We start from the raw sequence: 13,391 nt of genomic DNA, 5'->3' as shown, positions 1-13,391 counted from the left end.
GTACTTCTTGATCAATATCAAATTGTGAATACAACCGCAGAATTTCTTTTCGATCTAAAAAATATATTAAATTTACAGGAGAAATATTCTTAACTACATTGATATTTTTGCTTGTTTGTTTCTTCATTCACTGAGCCCTTTAACAAAAATGGTTTCGTCTTCGTTGAAATCAACTTTCAAAGAAAAACAAACTAACAATGGCCGAATAATCATCATTCTCAAATTTTGTCAGTCGACTTAATAAATATGAAATATGAGGTGTATCACATGAAAAGAAATCTCACCATTTTAGAGAAAATATAGTATACATAATAATATTCAGGTATTCGTTATTATCCACCCTTAGTACTTTCAAAACGATTGGACTATTTCAAAAGTACACTTTGTGAGCATCATTTTGTTTAACTAACGCCCTCTCTCATTTATAAGCTATGAGTATAACATATCCCCTGAAGAGCATAGACATGTATAATTGCATAACCTCACTTATGTCGAACAATATAGAATAAGAAAAGTAAAAAAAGACGATCGAGCGATATTCAGGCTTACAGCCATTGAAGAGAGAGAGAGAGAGAGAGAGGGGGGGGGGAATGAAAAGTATACGAGTGGAACAATGTGAAAGAGAGAGAGAGCCTGGAATTGTGAATCTATAGAACACAAATATGGAAAGTGGAGTATCATGTAACGCTGTAATTGATTTCCTTCATATGACAGATGTAAAGTTTTGTTAGCACGATGCGATATGATAATCAAATCGATATCAGTAAGACCCAAGTTCGATTCTAACGTGTACATCTTTAGTTTTGTCTAAAATAAAACACACAGTAGGTGAACTAGTTATGGAATCCCCAATAGCGCCATCAAGTGGCCGTTTTTATAAAGAGAAAAGGGATATGCATGCATTTCGTCCCTTTTCACAGTATGGACTATTACTTTGTTCTAGGAAGGCGCAACATTTTGTTGAAAAATAACCGATTTTGGCGATTCTAGACTTTTCTTTGTCCCTAGTTTATGAGAAACCGAATTTTCCTTAACTCTCTCTCTCTCTGTCGTCGTGCTCACTGTTTTGCCCCTTTCCCTTTTCGACTTGAGTCCAGTTCAATTCCGAGATTCCTCTCGTACATCCACGCTTTTTTTGCCATCGGAAATTTTTGAGGGATGTGATGGCTTAATATTATTGTTGAGCACTGGTCACAATCATGATCAGAGGGTTCCGGGTTCGAAACTACAACATGGAAGTGTTAATGACATTTAGTCAGGTATTGGTCCCTATCTACAAAGGAGGATAGAAATTAAATCCTATAGGTCCAATGGTTGACATTGAAATTATGACTCTTCATCAATAAACCCTGGTGATTGACACCCTGTGACTAAAGCTATAGCTGATGATCACGTGACAGGCCTCAGGTGATCAGAGCTAGATAGTCCCTTGCATCGGGCAGCGTTGTGAGGGGGGGGGGGGGGGGGGTAGCGATTGCCCCTAATATTGGATAAGAAACAAAAAGTATATACTGTGTTTGTCTTAGCTTTGGACACATAACAGCGTTTTAGAAAAATAATTAATTTTGGCTTATACCCGTGCCGCCCTTTGCAAAAAAAAAGCTATCACCATACCAGGTGAGGATGAAATCAGTCGCAGATCGATTCGAGAGGTTCCTGATTTTGTGACATGGTCATACGCCGTAAAGAGACATGGATTTTTTGCAATAATCATTCACTCCACCTTATGTCGACCGATGTCGGGCAACCGAATTTCCTTCCTGTCTGTGACCCAACATCTAGTCTTGTTAAAAATATATCTCATCTCAATCATTCAGCACGTTAGCCATCATCGTTATCATCTATCTCACCTCACTTATTCCTTCTATAATGATAATAATCATCACATACGCTGTATGGCAGTCATCATTATCCTTCTCATCATCATCGCCATCATCACTATCATCAACACTACCATCGCTATTATCATCATCACCACCACCACCATCATCATCACCATTGCGTCATCATCATCATCATCATCATCATCATCATCATCATCAACACCATTGCTTCATCATCATCACCATCATCATCGCGATCATCATTATCACCATCATCAACATAATCAACATCGCGATCATCATCTTCATCATCATCACCATCATCATCGCGATCATCATCACCACCATTGCTTCATCATCATCATCATCATCATCATCATCATCATCATCATCATCATCACCATTGTTTCATCATCATCAACATCATCATCGCGATGATCATCACCACCATTGCTTCTTCATCCTCACCATCATCATCACCATTGCTTCATCATCATCATGATCACCATCATCACCATCATCATTATCACCATCATCATCAACATTATCATCCTCACCATCACGATCATCATCACAATCATTCCTTACCAAGCACACCAGCATCATCATCATCACCATTGCTTCATCATCATCATCATCATCATCACCATCACCATCATCATCGCGATAATCATCACCATCATCATCACTCAACATCATCATCATCATTACCATTATCAATACCATCATCATCATCACCATTGCTTCATCATCAACACCATCATCATTTCTTCATCATCGCCATCATCATCATTACCATTACCATCATCATCACCATCAACATCATCACCACCATCATCATCATCATCATCATCATCATCACCATCACCATCATCATTATCACCATCATCATCAACATTATCATCCTCACCATCGCGATCATCATCACAATCCTTCCTTACCAAGCACACCAGCATCATCATCATCACCATTGCTTCATCATCATCATCATCATCACCATCATCATCATCGCGATAATCATCACCATCATCACTCAACATCATCATCAACATTATCATCATCACCATCGCGATCATCATCACAATCATGACGATCGTTCCGCACACCAGCACTTCCAAGCTAAAAACAAGACTTGATGAGACTAATTCCGAAAATAGTAACGTAGGTGCATTTAATAACATTATTTTGTACAACTCATAGATAGTACCCTTTTCTGTACACTGTGGAAACAATTTATATCACATAAACATAAGCAAAATAACTGAATACCAAGGTGCAATGTGTCTTGTTCAAAACAATGATGACTTCGGTGGATTCATAATATGCAAAGAATGAATAAAGAACCTCTCTGCAGCTAAAGCAAGATTAATACATGGTATCAAAGGTAAAAAAAAAAAAAAAAAAATTGGGGGGGGGGGGGGGGAGAGAAATATTTCATCGACCAATGATCAAATCATTGTTACATATACATCAAGGGCTGATTGATGATTGTCGGGAGGGGAGAGGCGAATATTCCTCATGATAATCGTTCCAAGAAACATGATTTCATGAAACCTGTTGGCCCTATTCCGACTCTTATCATTTCTGTTAATGGGTGTACGCGCCCCATTGCCAACGAAGATTAACGAAGACGGATGCATAAATATAAAATGGGGCTGCCGTTACGGACAACTGAATAGAAAATTGGTTCTTGTATTAGCAAAGATTGAGTGAACGAGCCCGTAAATTTATAACATTTCATGGATATTCATACAGCAATGGTGTATGAAATGAAATAGGAAAGTGGAAATTGACCAGAGAAGTGTTACAGAGAGGGAAAGACAGATACAGGAGAAGAGACAAGAATAGGTTGCATGAACGTAATAGCACCAAGTGTAACCATGACGTACTTATAGAGAGATAGTTGCAGCAATCACACAATTATACGCAACCAAAGGTCACTCCATGGAGCTCTAAATAGTTCCCTCCATATTGCATGTTGGAGGAAACTATTCAGAGCTCCGTGAATTGACCTTTTGATAGCATTATGTGTGCCCAACTATGTCTGTCTGTTCGCCATGGGTTTAATTTAGAAGGTAGACGTCAATTATCTTGGCAAAAGATACTATCACAAGTCACAAGTGACAACTTCCAATTATAAGATATAAGTTTCCAAATGTTGTGTACTATTTATCGTGTTTTTCTAGGAAATGTCAATACTGCCAGTAAGAGACGTCCATTATTAGTACTTGGTGAAAAGTTACAAATCGACAGTTTTGTAAGACAAAAGACAACTTTACACTTTATACAGCAACCCTGTACCCCAAAACATTTGTATACAAATCACCAAGAATGCTTCTCCAATACATGTAATATTATGTACAGTTCATGTGCCAAGTCAAATAAGATTGAAAATATTTTGGTAAAGATCCGGGATTATGACTTTCGTCAACTTTATGTCAATGACCATTCTCCTTTTTAATACGGAAAGTGATATTGAAAGAATACCGAACAAGATTGGATTAGAGGCAAAGAATTGTGAGTCTACTCGTCATTAGAACTCGTTTGGAGGAAAAGAAAGTCGTTGCCATGGATTTTCTAGTTCTTTACAGGTTTGTAAACAGAATCGGTACAAAAGTTAATAATTTTCATTTTTGCCTTTTCTATATTTTACAGTCTTATCATGCAACCTTATAAAGAGGTAATTGCTTTCTTCGCACCAATTCGCGAAGTCTCATTACGTCTTTCGTCAGACCTTCTACTTCATTCCTCAGAGTTACGTTCTCTACTTCAAAGAAATTCGATCGAGAGGACCGATAATCGTTGAGCAACCGTTTTGCGTCACGGCACTTCTTTGCAGCGATATTATTGCGTACGCGCTTATCGCGATACTTCTCGTTAAAGTTCATATCACGCGTGCGTTGACGAGTAAGCTGACGCATGGATGGAGCAGAGAAATCCTTCGTTTGGAGACGAGCACCAACCAGTTCTGACGCCGCTTTGGCAAGCTCAACATAAGCCTGTGCTTCAGAGCGATTCATGGTCCGGCTAGGAGTGGGCACCAAGTTTCTAGCCTGTTCAAGTTCTTCTTCAATACTATGCAACATATTCTGAGGGAATTCAACTTTAGGCGGGATCCATTGGGTTCTTAATGGAACCGAGGACGTACACTCGATTTCCATATTGTCAACTTCGTGCGGAACCTCATCATCTTTCTCCCGCTTAATGTTCATGAGGATGGGATCATCCTTCATTGTTAGTTGGTTGGCTGGGGTGTTCACCTCCGAGTCAGTGGTTCCTACCTCTTCTTGATGACACAGTGAGCGTAGAAACCTGGCGCGTAGTTTATGTGGCAACTTGTTGATTTCTGCGAGAGACGATGTGTCGGATATCTCAGATGAAGTGGGTGAAGTCGATACTGGTTTACAGACATCTTCAATAGCTGATACTGGCTTAGACTCCGCGATGGGAGATTCGACCAAAGGACGAGTTCTTTCAGAGGCCTTGGCTGAGGGGATTCCAGCATCATATACAGGACACAATTTGTCTCCCGGTGATCTCGCCTTGGTAACACCATTTCCAACCACTGTGGATATATCTGTTGATTGGATAGCACTCTCCTGCAATGTTTTCGAGTGTGACGTAGATTCACTTCCTGCAGGCTTAGGTATGTAAGCGGTTGGCCATCTAGAACGGTCTTCTAACTCAGGACGATTAAAAGAGTTCACGTTCCTTGACGATGCAATAAATGGAGGGAAAGATCCACTTGACAAGGTAGCAGCATGCGACACGGATCGAACTGCCTGTTGTAAATTGTACTGTTGTAGGCCGTGTTTTGGTAAAAGAGGTTGTGGTACGCCATGGTGGTGTATGGTGTGGTGTGGTAATCCAGGTTGTGGTAAACCAGACTGTGGGAAACCGGGTTGTGCTATACCGGACTGGGGTAAACCAGACTGTGGTAAAAGCATGATCTCCTGAGGAGTAGGGAACCTGGACAGGGGGTTGTGGTAGGTTGGGATGATAAGTGGTAGGGATTGCGGAGAGACACCTACAACAAATTGTGTTTGAGGTCCTTGTGGGGGCGGCAACATATCAACGGCAACTCCCTGTTTAGTGTCTTTGATAATGTTATCCTGTACCAACCGTTTAATGTTTGCAAGCTCACTTCGCAAGTCTTCATTCTCCTGTGCTAACTTGCTCACTTTACTCTCCATGACATTATCTGCCATACGACGTTTCTCTCGAGATCGCTTCGCAGATAAATTGTTCTTAATACGCTTCACCCAGTATCTTGCGTCCTTCGTACCATCGGGAACAAAGTCGCGTGGTCGTCTTCCCGTCGCACCGTCCCCGACCTCGTTTGCCTCACACTCTTCCCTAGAATCGTCGTCCATGTCAGAGCTGTAGGGGGCGCTGTCTTCTTTGGTATCCGAATCGGAGAGACCACTGATCTTGTTTCGGTTGTCCTGCTCTGAGGTCTTTTGAATAGCGGGGTACACCATCTGAACCGGGATATGGACCGGTCTCTGATAGAGGGGTGATGATGTCTTCAAGTTCTCATACGGTTGATGAGCTCGCTGATGTTTAGTCGAGTGTGAAATCAGTCCATTTCTCTGAATTTCACTCTTGGATGCATTGGTATCGAGCATTATGATGTCGTTCTCCATGGCTAGTTATGTTGTAGTAAGATATTTTCTTGGAATGTTGTAGGTATACCATATCACGTATAGCTATCACCTTGATAGGTACCTGAAAAGAGAAGAATTAAGAATGACATGGAATTAGTTTATTTACATGTGCTGTCTCTCGCCATCAAGATGTGCATGGGTTTTGAGTGATTATCTCTTTCCATTTTGGTCTGCCTTTAATTAAAGGATTTGATTTCGAAATGACATAAAAGAACAGAAATTGAGTGTATGTTGAGACTAAAAGTAATTACACTGGTTAACGCTTATTCTGTTCATTTCTATTCTAGTTAATGCTGTGTTGTTTTTCAACGAGCATGCAAACGATTCTCGCCTCCTCAGAATATAGATGGCGCTGTGTAAGAAACAGTTTAATATGCTAATTCTAAAAAGCTTCCACCATAAACAAAACACATATCTCTTCATATCTCACATATTGCTTCGTACTTGCAGTGGCATTTCTTTTAATGTTTACATGAATTAGACGGTCTGCTGAGGGCCATAAATAACTACATTGTATTCATATTTACTCAAAGGTAACTCCGTTCTGGCGTTAAACAGAACAGACAATATAAAGTATGTGCTTTTCTAGGAATTTCAACACTAATATAGCACCTGTTCTGCTTTGTGATTGTAATTACTCAACGAAATGTATTTTTTGTTCAATTCTTACAAACAGAAATGGAAAGAGCTTATAGTCGTTATACCACCTTTCCATGTACTTATAAAAATGAAACACCGAATAAACATGATTGCCCTACACAAAAATAAGGAGAATTCTCTTCCAAAAATCGGTGAAATCCGTCTCAATTACAGATGTGAATGTTGTTGCTGTTATTTGGTTCACCAAAATATTGGTTTGTTTATACTCATTCGATATTAATAGGGACTTTTAGATTCTGCACGACGAGAACGCGGACTGCCCTTTTAAGGCAATGTGACGTCACTGCCAGTGCCTTAAAAGGACGTCACATTGCCTTAAAAGGGCAGTCCACGTTCTCGTCGTGCATAATCTAAAAGTCCCTAATGCTTGATAGCCTCACGTCATGGGTCTACTACAATTCAATTCAAGACTTTATTCCAGACTCAGCTGCAAGAGCAGGGTCCATATTATGCTTATATTAACATGTAGATACAAACAATGAACAAGAATAAGAGGGGAATGCATTATTAAAACCGACATATTTACAATTATAAACAATGAACAAAAATAAGAGGGGCACACATACAGATATGAGAGAAACAAAACTTAACTACTTTAATCAACCTCTGTCGACTGTGACAACAAGCTACTGAACCAAAACTTCCACAAGTCTCAGGTGAACCTTGTAAGTTGCTTTAATTACAATGGGTTACCAACATTTCAACAGGCATATTTTCTGAAGTGTCAATTCTCTGAATAAACTTGAAAATCAGATTTCTTACAGCGTACAGCTTGACATGCAGGTATATTCACATCTGCATACATAATTAAACTCTTGCACTAGAATTAAACTCTTGAAAAAATACGGTACACACACGTACTTGTAGATGTGTTTTGGAAGGACGAAGACAAAATAACATCTGATCATAAAGATGATTGGATCGAGACTAGAGACATTTTAGTGAACTTCGGGAGTGTGTTTCATTTGAGTGATTTTCAATATTATAATAATATAATTATAGTTATCCATCTCCGTTATGAGCTGTCATAAAATCACTGAGAAAATGTAGGAATTATGTTGTAGGGCCAGTCTGGGAGTTGCTGATACGATTTAAATAGTCCTTCCCCTTCTATTATGCTTACACAAGCAATACTTGCGTAATTCATTGTAAAATCGTCCAAGGTTGAGTAATTATTGGTTAGCCGGTACAGTCTGCACACACAAACCGTTTGCGATCACTGATTTTCCAACATACATGCAGATTATCGAAATTTCTATACGAATAACATTCTTTGGGGTGTTTCGTAATATCGTCACGAAACGTCCTTTTGTCAAAGATCAGTGAATTAGCTAGATGGTTGAATTCGACCCAACTCAGAGGTCTGATTTTCGGGGGGTCTGGGGCCTAAACCAAACGACTGCGACTGCTTGCCGCCAATATACAATATGGTCTAATACACATAAAAAAGAGGTTTGTTGGGGTGACAGTCTCAGGACAACACCAACAGGAAAAGATTATAACATATATATATATATATATATATATATATATATATATATATATATATATATATCAATACTTGGAAAATAACAAAAGTCAAAAGCGTCCAAGTAGGATCAGGAAGTTCGTCTCACTGGTAAGATATAAAGCAAACCGTCCTTTTCGGGTCCGAGACCCGTATTCATAATCATTACGTAATCACAAGCGTCACAGCTCGGGCTCGGAGTATAATACATATTAGTCTTGTCGTACAGACACACCTAGATAGCCTATTGATTGTGATATCCTCTTATTCTGGAAAAAAAATTGCCTGACTATATCCACAGAGAAAGTACTTGTCGGTCTTTCCTCCCCCACCCTTCATTCACCAAACGGTGCAAAACGACAAATGATTTTTTTTTTAATGATCCCAGCCCCCTCGATCCTCTTACACAAATTTATTCCCTCCTCCATTTTCGAAACACCCGTACAGAAGACAAGAATTAAACAAGGAGTAGACAAAGAAGGAATATAAAAAGAAGTAGTAGAAGAAGGATAAAGAGAACAAAAATAACAAGAAAAAGAGATGCATACATATACGGTAAGTTGAATTAGAAGTAGAAGAAAAAGAAGATGACGATGACGGCGAAGATGAAGAAATAGAAGAACACCTTTTTTTCACAACGAATCTGTACGCAGGACAGGGCAAAGTAAGTTTACATCTTTAGTGTACAAGAAATTAATCAAATTATCGTCAACAGCAAGAGGAAAAAAAATTGAAGACATACATGTCCGAAATAATTTATAAAAATCCCAAAACTGTCAAAGGTGTAAGATAGCACTGACGCCTTTCCAACTTACCTATACTACAGTCGTCTTTTCAGGCCTATATTTAGGTCCGGAAATTCATTTCTGAAAAACTATGGCGAAAATCCATCTAAAAATGTATCAATACGTCACCAGACAAGGAGACATCTCCCTGGTCCAACAATCCAATAACAAACAAAATAACGACAAGTCGACAACGTGCAACGCAGACCTCCTTAAAAAAATAAAAGTGACAGAATCCTCATCTTGTTGAGTGTGGTCACTCATCACGAAGACAAAAAATACATGCCAAATATTTGGGACATCAAAATAAAAGATAAACTCGATTTTTACAATTCAGCTAGAAAAATACATAATGAAATATTTCACTCCGATCCCCTTCTATATGCACACAGAAAACAGAACAAAACAAATAAGGTGACGATAATTTAGACGAATATTTGTGATGCCAACCATCATCATGTACAACAAGTATTTACCTGAATTCAAGCTTCATAAGACGGAAATGCACTGAACTGAAGGTAAAGTTGGATAGAATCACATCTGATCACAGAAGTCTAATCATGACATATCGGCACAGTTTCGAAAAGTAGTTTGGTTAAATACGTGATGCACAAACAAGAGTTTCAGTGGACCAGATATGATTCCCAAGGATGACCATGTAATCAATGTGAGCCTATCTAGATCACATGAGCGAGATTAAGACGAGCAACCGTAATAGGTAACCTACTTTCAGTATGCGTTCTGCCTAACAAAGCAAAAGGTATTGACTCGATTACGCAACCGTTTTTTTGCTCAGGCGCAGTAGAAGGCAGGTTACGAGACCTTTGCCGAGCTTGCATCATCGCCTAGTCTACACTTCATACCGACATAGAAGTTTTGAGTTAAATCAAGCTAGTAATATAAATAAAAGGAACTATAGGAACCATAACAAGATCCTCATCATTAGAATCATAACACACATGCACTTTAGGTGCACGCGTCAGAATATTAAAACCTAGAATAAGTGAATCTCGGAGAAATTAAAGCCCCTAAAGTAATGTTCTTGTCTGGATCCGCGGCCGTTAGACCTATGCTACATCATAAAGCTATTAAATAAATTACTGGTATTTGAAATTTTAATACAGAGAAGGGGACGGGTATATATGCCTTGATATTTTGATATGCCTATTGATTTATGAGCGCAGTGTGTGACCCTGATCGACATATAAATAAGTCGCAACTAAATAAGTTGCTTACTATATAGGCAAGTCAAGGACTATGATCTTGCTATTGCCTAGGACTAAGCTACAGGTAGCCGAAGTTGGCTTAAATCCAATTTTTTCAAATTCGGAACTAAAACGCCAAATATCTATTTCATAAATTCATTTTATTAATGGGATTTAAAACGAAAAAACAACTGAATTGAAACCAATAAACTCTACACTACGTAGTGTAGATTTCGGTGATTAAAATAGAATAATCCGTTTACCGTTGAGTCTGGTGAGCAGACTAGTGAACTATTCTGAACAACAGATCAGTCGATGTATATAGATCAATGACATTAAAAAATGTAGATCACCCTAGTCTAGAAGTAGCTTTGTCTTACATCTTCTTGCTTTCTGTCCATCTATCAATTGTTTCTAGAATTACGGTCTTGATCAACTATCGTACCCTCGTATGTTAGCAATTTTGTTATAGCCTAACTTGATAGATTTAAGGTTTGTTAATGTTACCACGTTCTTTATTTCGCCTATATTTGCATAAAACAAACACGTCCATTTGATTGATTACGATTGGGAGTATGAGAGAATAGAATACTTCCATAATCTTTGCGTTCAGCACAATATGAAATTGTTGTAGTTATAGTTATCAAGTATAGGATAGAGTGAAAATAGTTCAAAATATATAACATCACAGAATAATCATAGAATAGTCGCGTTCGCGTCACTTTTTCACACAAAAATCCCTAAACATGGTTCCATTTTTAACAAAAAATATCACTATAAAACATGGGTCCGTTATTTCAAAATAACAAAACACCTGTAACTTTGTGAAAAATGGGCCTTTATTTTGGGAACTCCCCCCACCTCCCACACACACACAAATGACCCTTACAAAATGAGAAGGGGTTCGAGGCTTCAGCAGGACAACCCTGTCAAAACCAAAACTGAGTACCCCCCCCCCCCCCCGAGTTCGCAGACTAGGCAGTCATAATCTTACGTAATATGACGTCGCATAGTATTCATCCGGCCTTACGCAACCTGTTTAGTCTACGTTGACAAACATGTTATGAAGGAGGGGTGGGTGAAGGTTTATCGCACTATGTTGCACAATGATTATGTTGCACAATGAATATGTAGATCAAGGACTGTCGAAGAAGGGACGAGGCCAAAGGGTTCGAAAATTCACGATTTCTGGAAAGCGAAGAAACAAACAGACCCAATTAAGGGCGCGGGGTAGGGTAAATGTGGGAGGGGCGGTAAGGGGGGTGCTTATTGTGCTTATATTTATTATTGCAATAACAGTTCCTGATCTTTTCACAATTATCGTAATGATCGTAATTTCGTCGAATACTGTCTGGTATAGCGAAGAAGAAGAAGAAAAAGAAAGAACACAACACAAAAGCCCGGCCCTATGTCATTCTGTGTTAGAACATATTATATCAACTGTAGCCCCTATCGACAGAGGCGGCTTTCTATATGTGGATAGGGTAGATAGGCACGGGGCCCCCACTTTTTCAAGTACCCCAAAAGTACCCCGTGAAAAATGCGATAGGTGCCACTTTTCCTTTGCAATATTCCCATTTCCATTCTCATATGTACCTCCTTCACCTCTGATAATAATTGCCCCTAGTCAAATCTGGGAGATGATCGTTTTACTTTGACAAGTGCCCCTTTCCTTGATAATAAGTGCCCTTCCCCTTCTAATGAGTACTCCTTTTTAAATATCTGATGAGTGCCCCTTTTAATGTTTATCACGTGCCCCTTTACCTTTATCATATTTGCCCCTTTTCCATACTCATAAGTGCCCCATTTCATTTCTGATGAGTGCCCCTTTTTAGATGTGAGAAAAATCCCCCATTTAACTCTGAGCGCACCCCTTTTCCTTTTTTGATCACTTTTTCCTTCTGATAAGTGCCCTTTTCTTTTCTAATAAGTGTCATTTTCCCTTCTGAAAAGTTTCCCCTTTTCCTTTCTCCATAACATGTGCCCTAATTTAAAGCGACTAAGAGCAATCATATCTTTGTTATGCCCCCAGAGCTCGCTCGCATTTATAGTTTATATAATTATGTTACTTATTAAAGGTTTTGTAAGTCTTTCATAAATAGATTGTGCTTAAGACCCCGTGACTGAGTATTGTTTTGCAAATAAATATTCAGACCATCACGCCCAACTGAAAAGTATTTTGGACCATGTAAAGACTTAGAGATAAACAAAATTGGAATAATTCCTGGTAATGTAATCACAATGTAGGGGTTTAAACAAATGTAAAAAAACTGCATATTTTCGCTTTGAGGTTTTCTTTGTCTGAGTGCCTCCTTTTCCAGAAAGTGCCCTTTTTGTTGGTGCCCCCCCCCCCCAACTTTGAAAGCCGCTCCACCGGCCCTGTCTATCGGGTTTCTCACCGGTGACACAATATTGAACGGAAATCCAACCTATGTGATAAGTTTTTTTTTGTATGGAAGCAGAAAAATAAAGGGGACAGAATGGCAAAAGTTTTCAATAAAACGGACCAATAATAAGTGAGTTATGAAAGTTTGAAATATGAGATCACTAAGTCTATACAAATCTCAAATTGATAATTTGTCAGTTGATTGTGACGTACAAGTGTACAACTCTCCCGTTCGTTGTGTACAAAAATATCATTTAAGTTAGTTTTTCTCGTAAGTGCCTTCTCCCATTTATTAGAAGACCCTCGTGAGTCATTCATTCAAAATCGGAAGTTTAATCATTGTACGTTACAGTAACTT

At 38.8% G+C, this 13,391-nt stretch overlaps 1 protein-coding gene across 1 annotated transcript; it reads right to left on the bottom strand.

Annotated features, from left to right (window-relative positions):
• Positions 1-2,971: 2,971 nt before the first annotated feature.
• Positions 2,972-10,186, bottom strand: LOC100890317. Its single transcript, XM_003724272.3, has 2 exons — positions 9,919-10,186; positions 2,972-6,551 (listed from the first exon to the last, which is right to left on the bottom strand). The coding sequence occupies exon 2, from the start codon at positions 6,467-6,469 to the stop codon at positions 4,484-4,486; it is 1,986 nt and encodes a 661-aa protein (XP_003724320.2). The 5' UTR covers positions 6,470-6,551; positions 9,919-10,186; the 3' UTR covers positions 2,972-4,483.
• Positions 10,187-13,391: the final 3,205 nt, after the last annotated feature.

The sequence above is a fragment of the Strongylocentrotus purpuratus genome, unplaced genomic scaffold (assembly GCF_000002235.5).
Source record: "Strongylocentrotus purpuratus isolate Spur 01 unplaced genomic scaffold, Spur_5.0 spur5_scaffold_3, whole genome shotgun sequence".
NCBI classification, from domain to species: Eukaryota; Metazoa; Echinodermata; class Echinoidea; order Camarodonta; family Strongylocentrotidae; genus Strongylocentrotus; species Strongylocentrotus purpuratus.
Note: the sequence above shows the minus strand (reverse complement) of the source record. Positions and strands in the feature narration are given on the sequence as shown.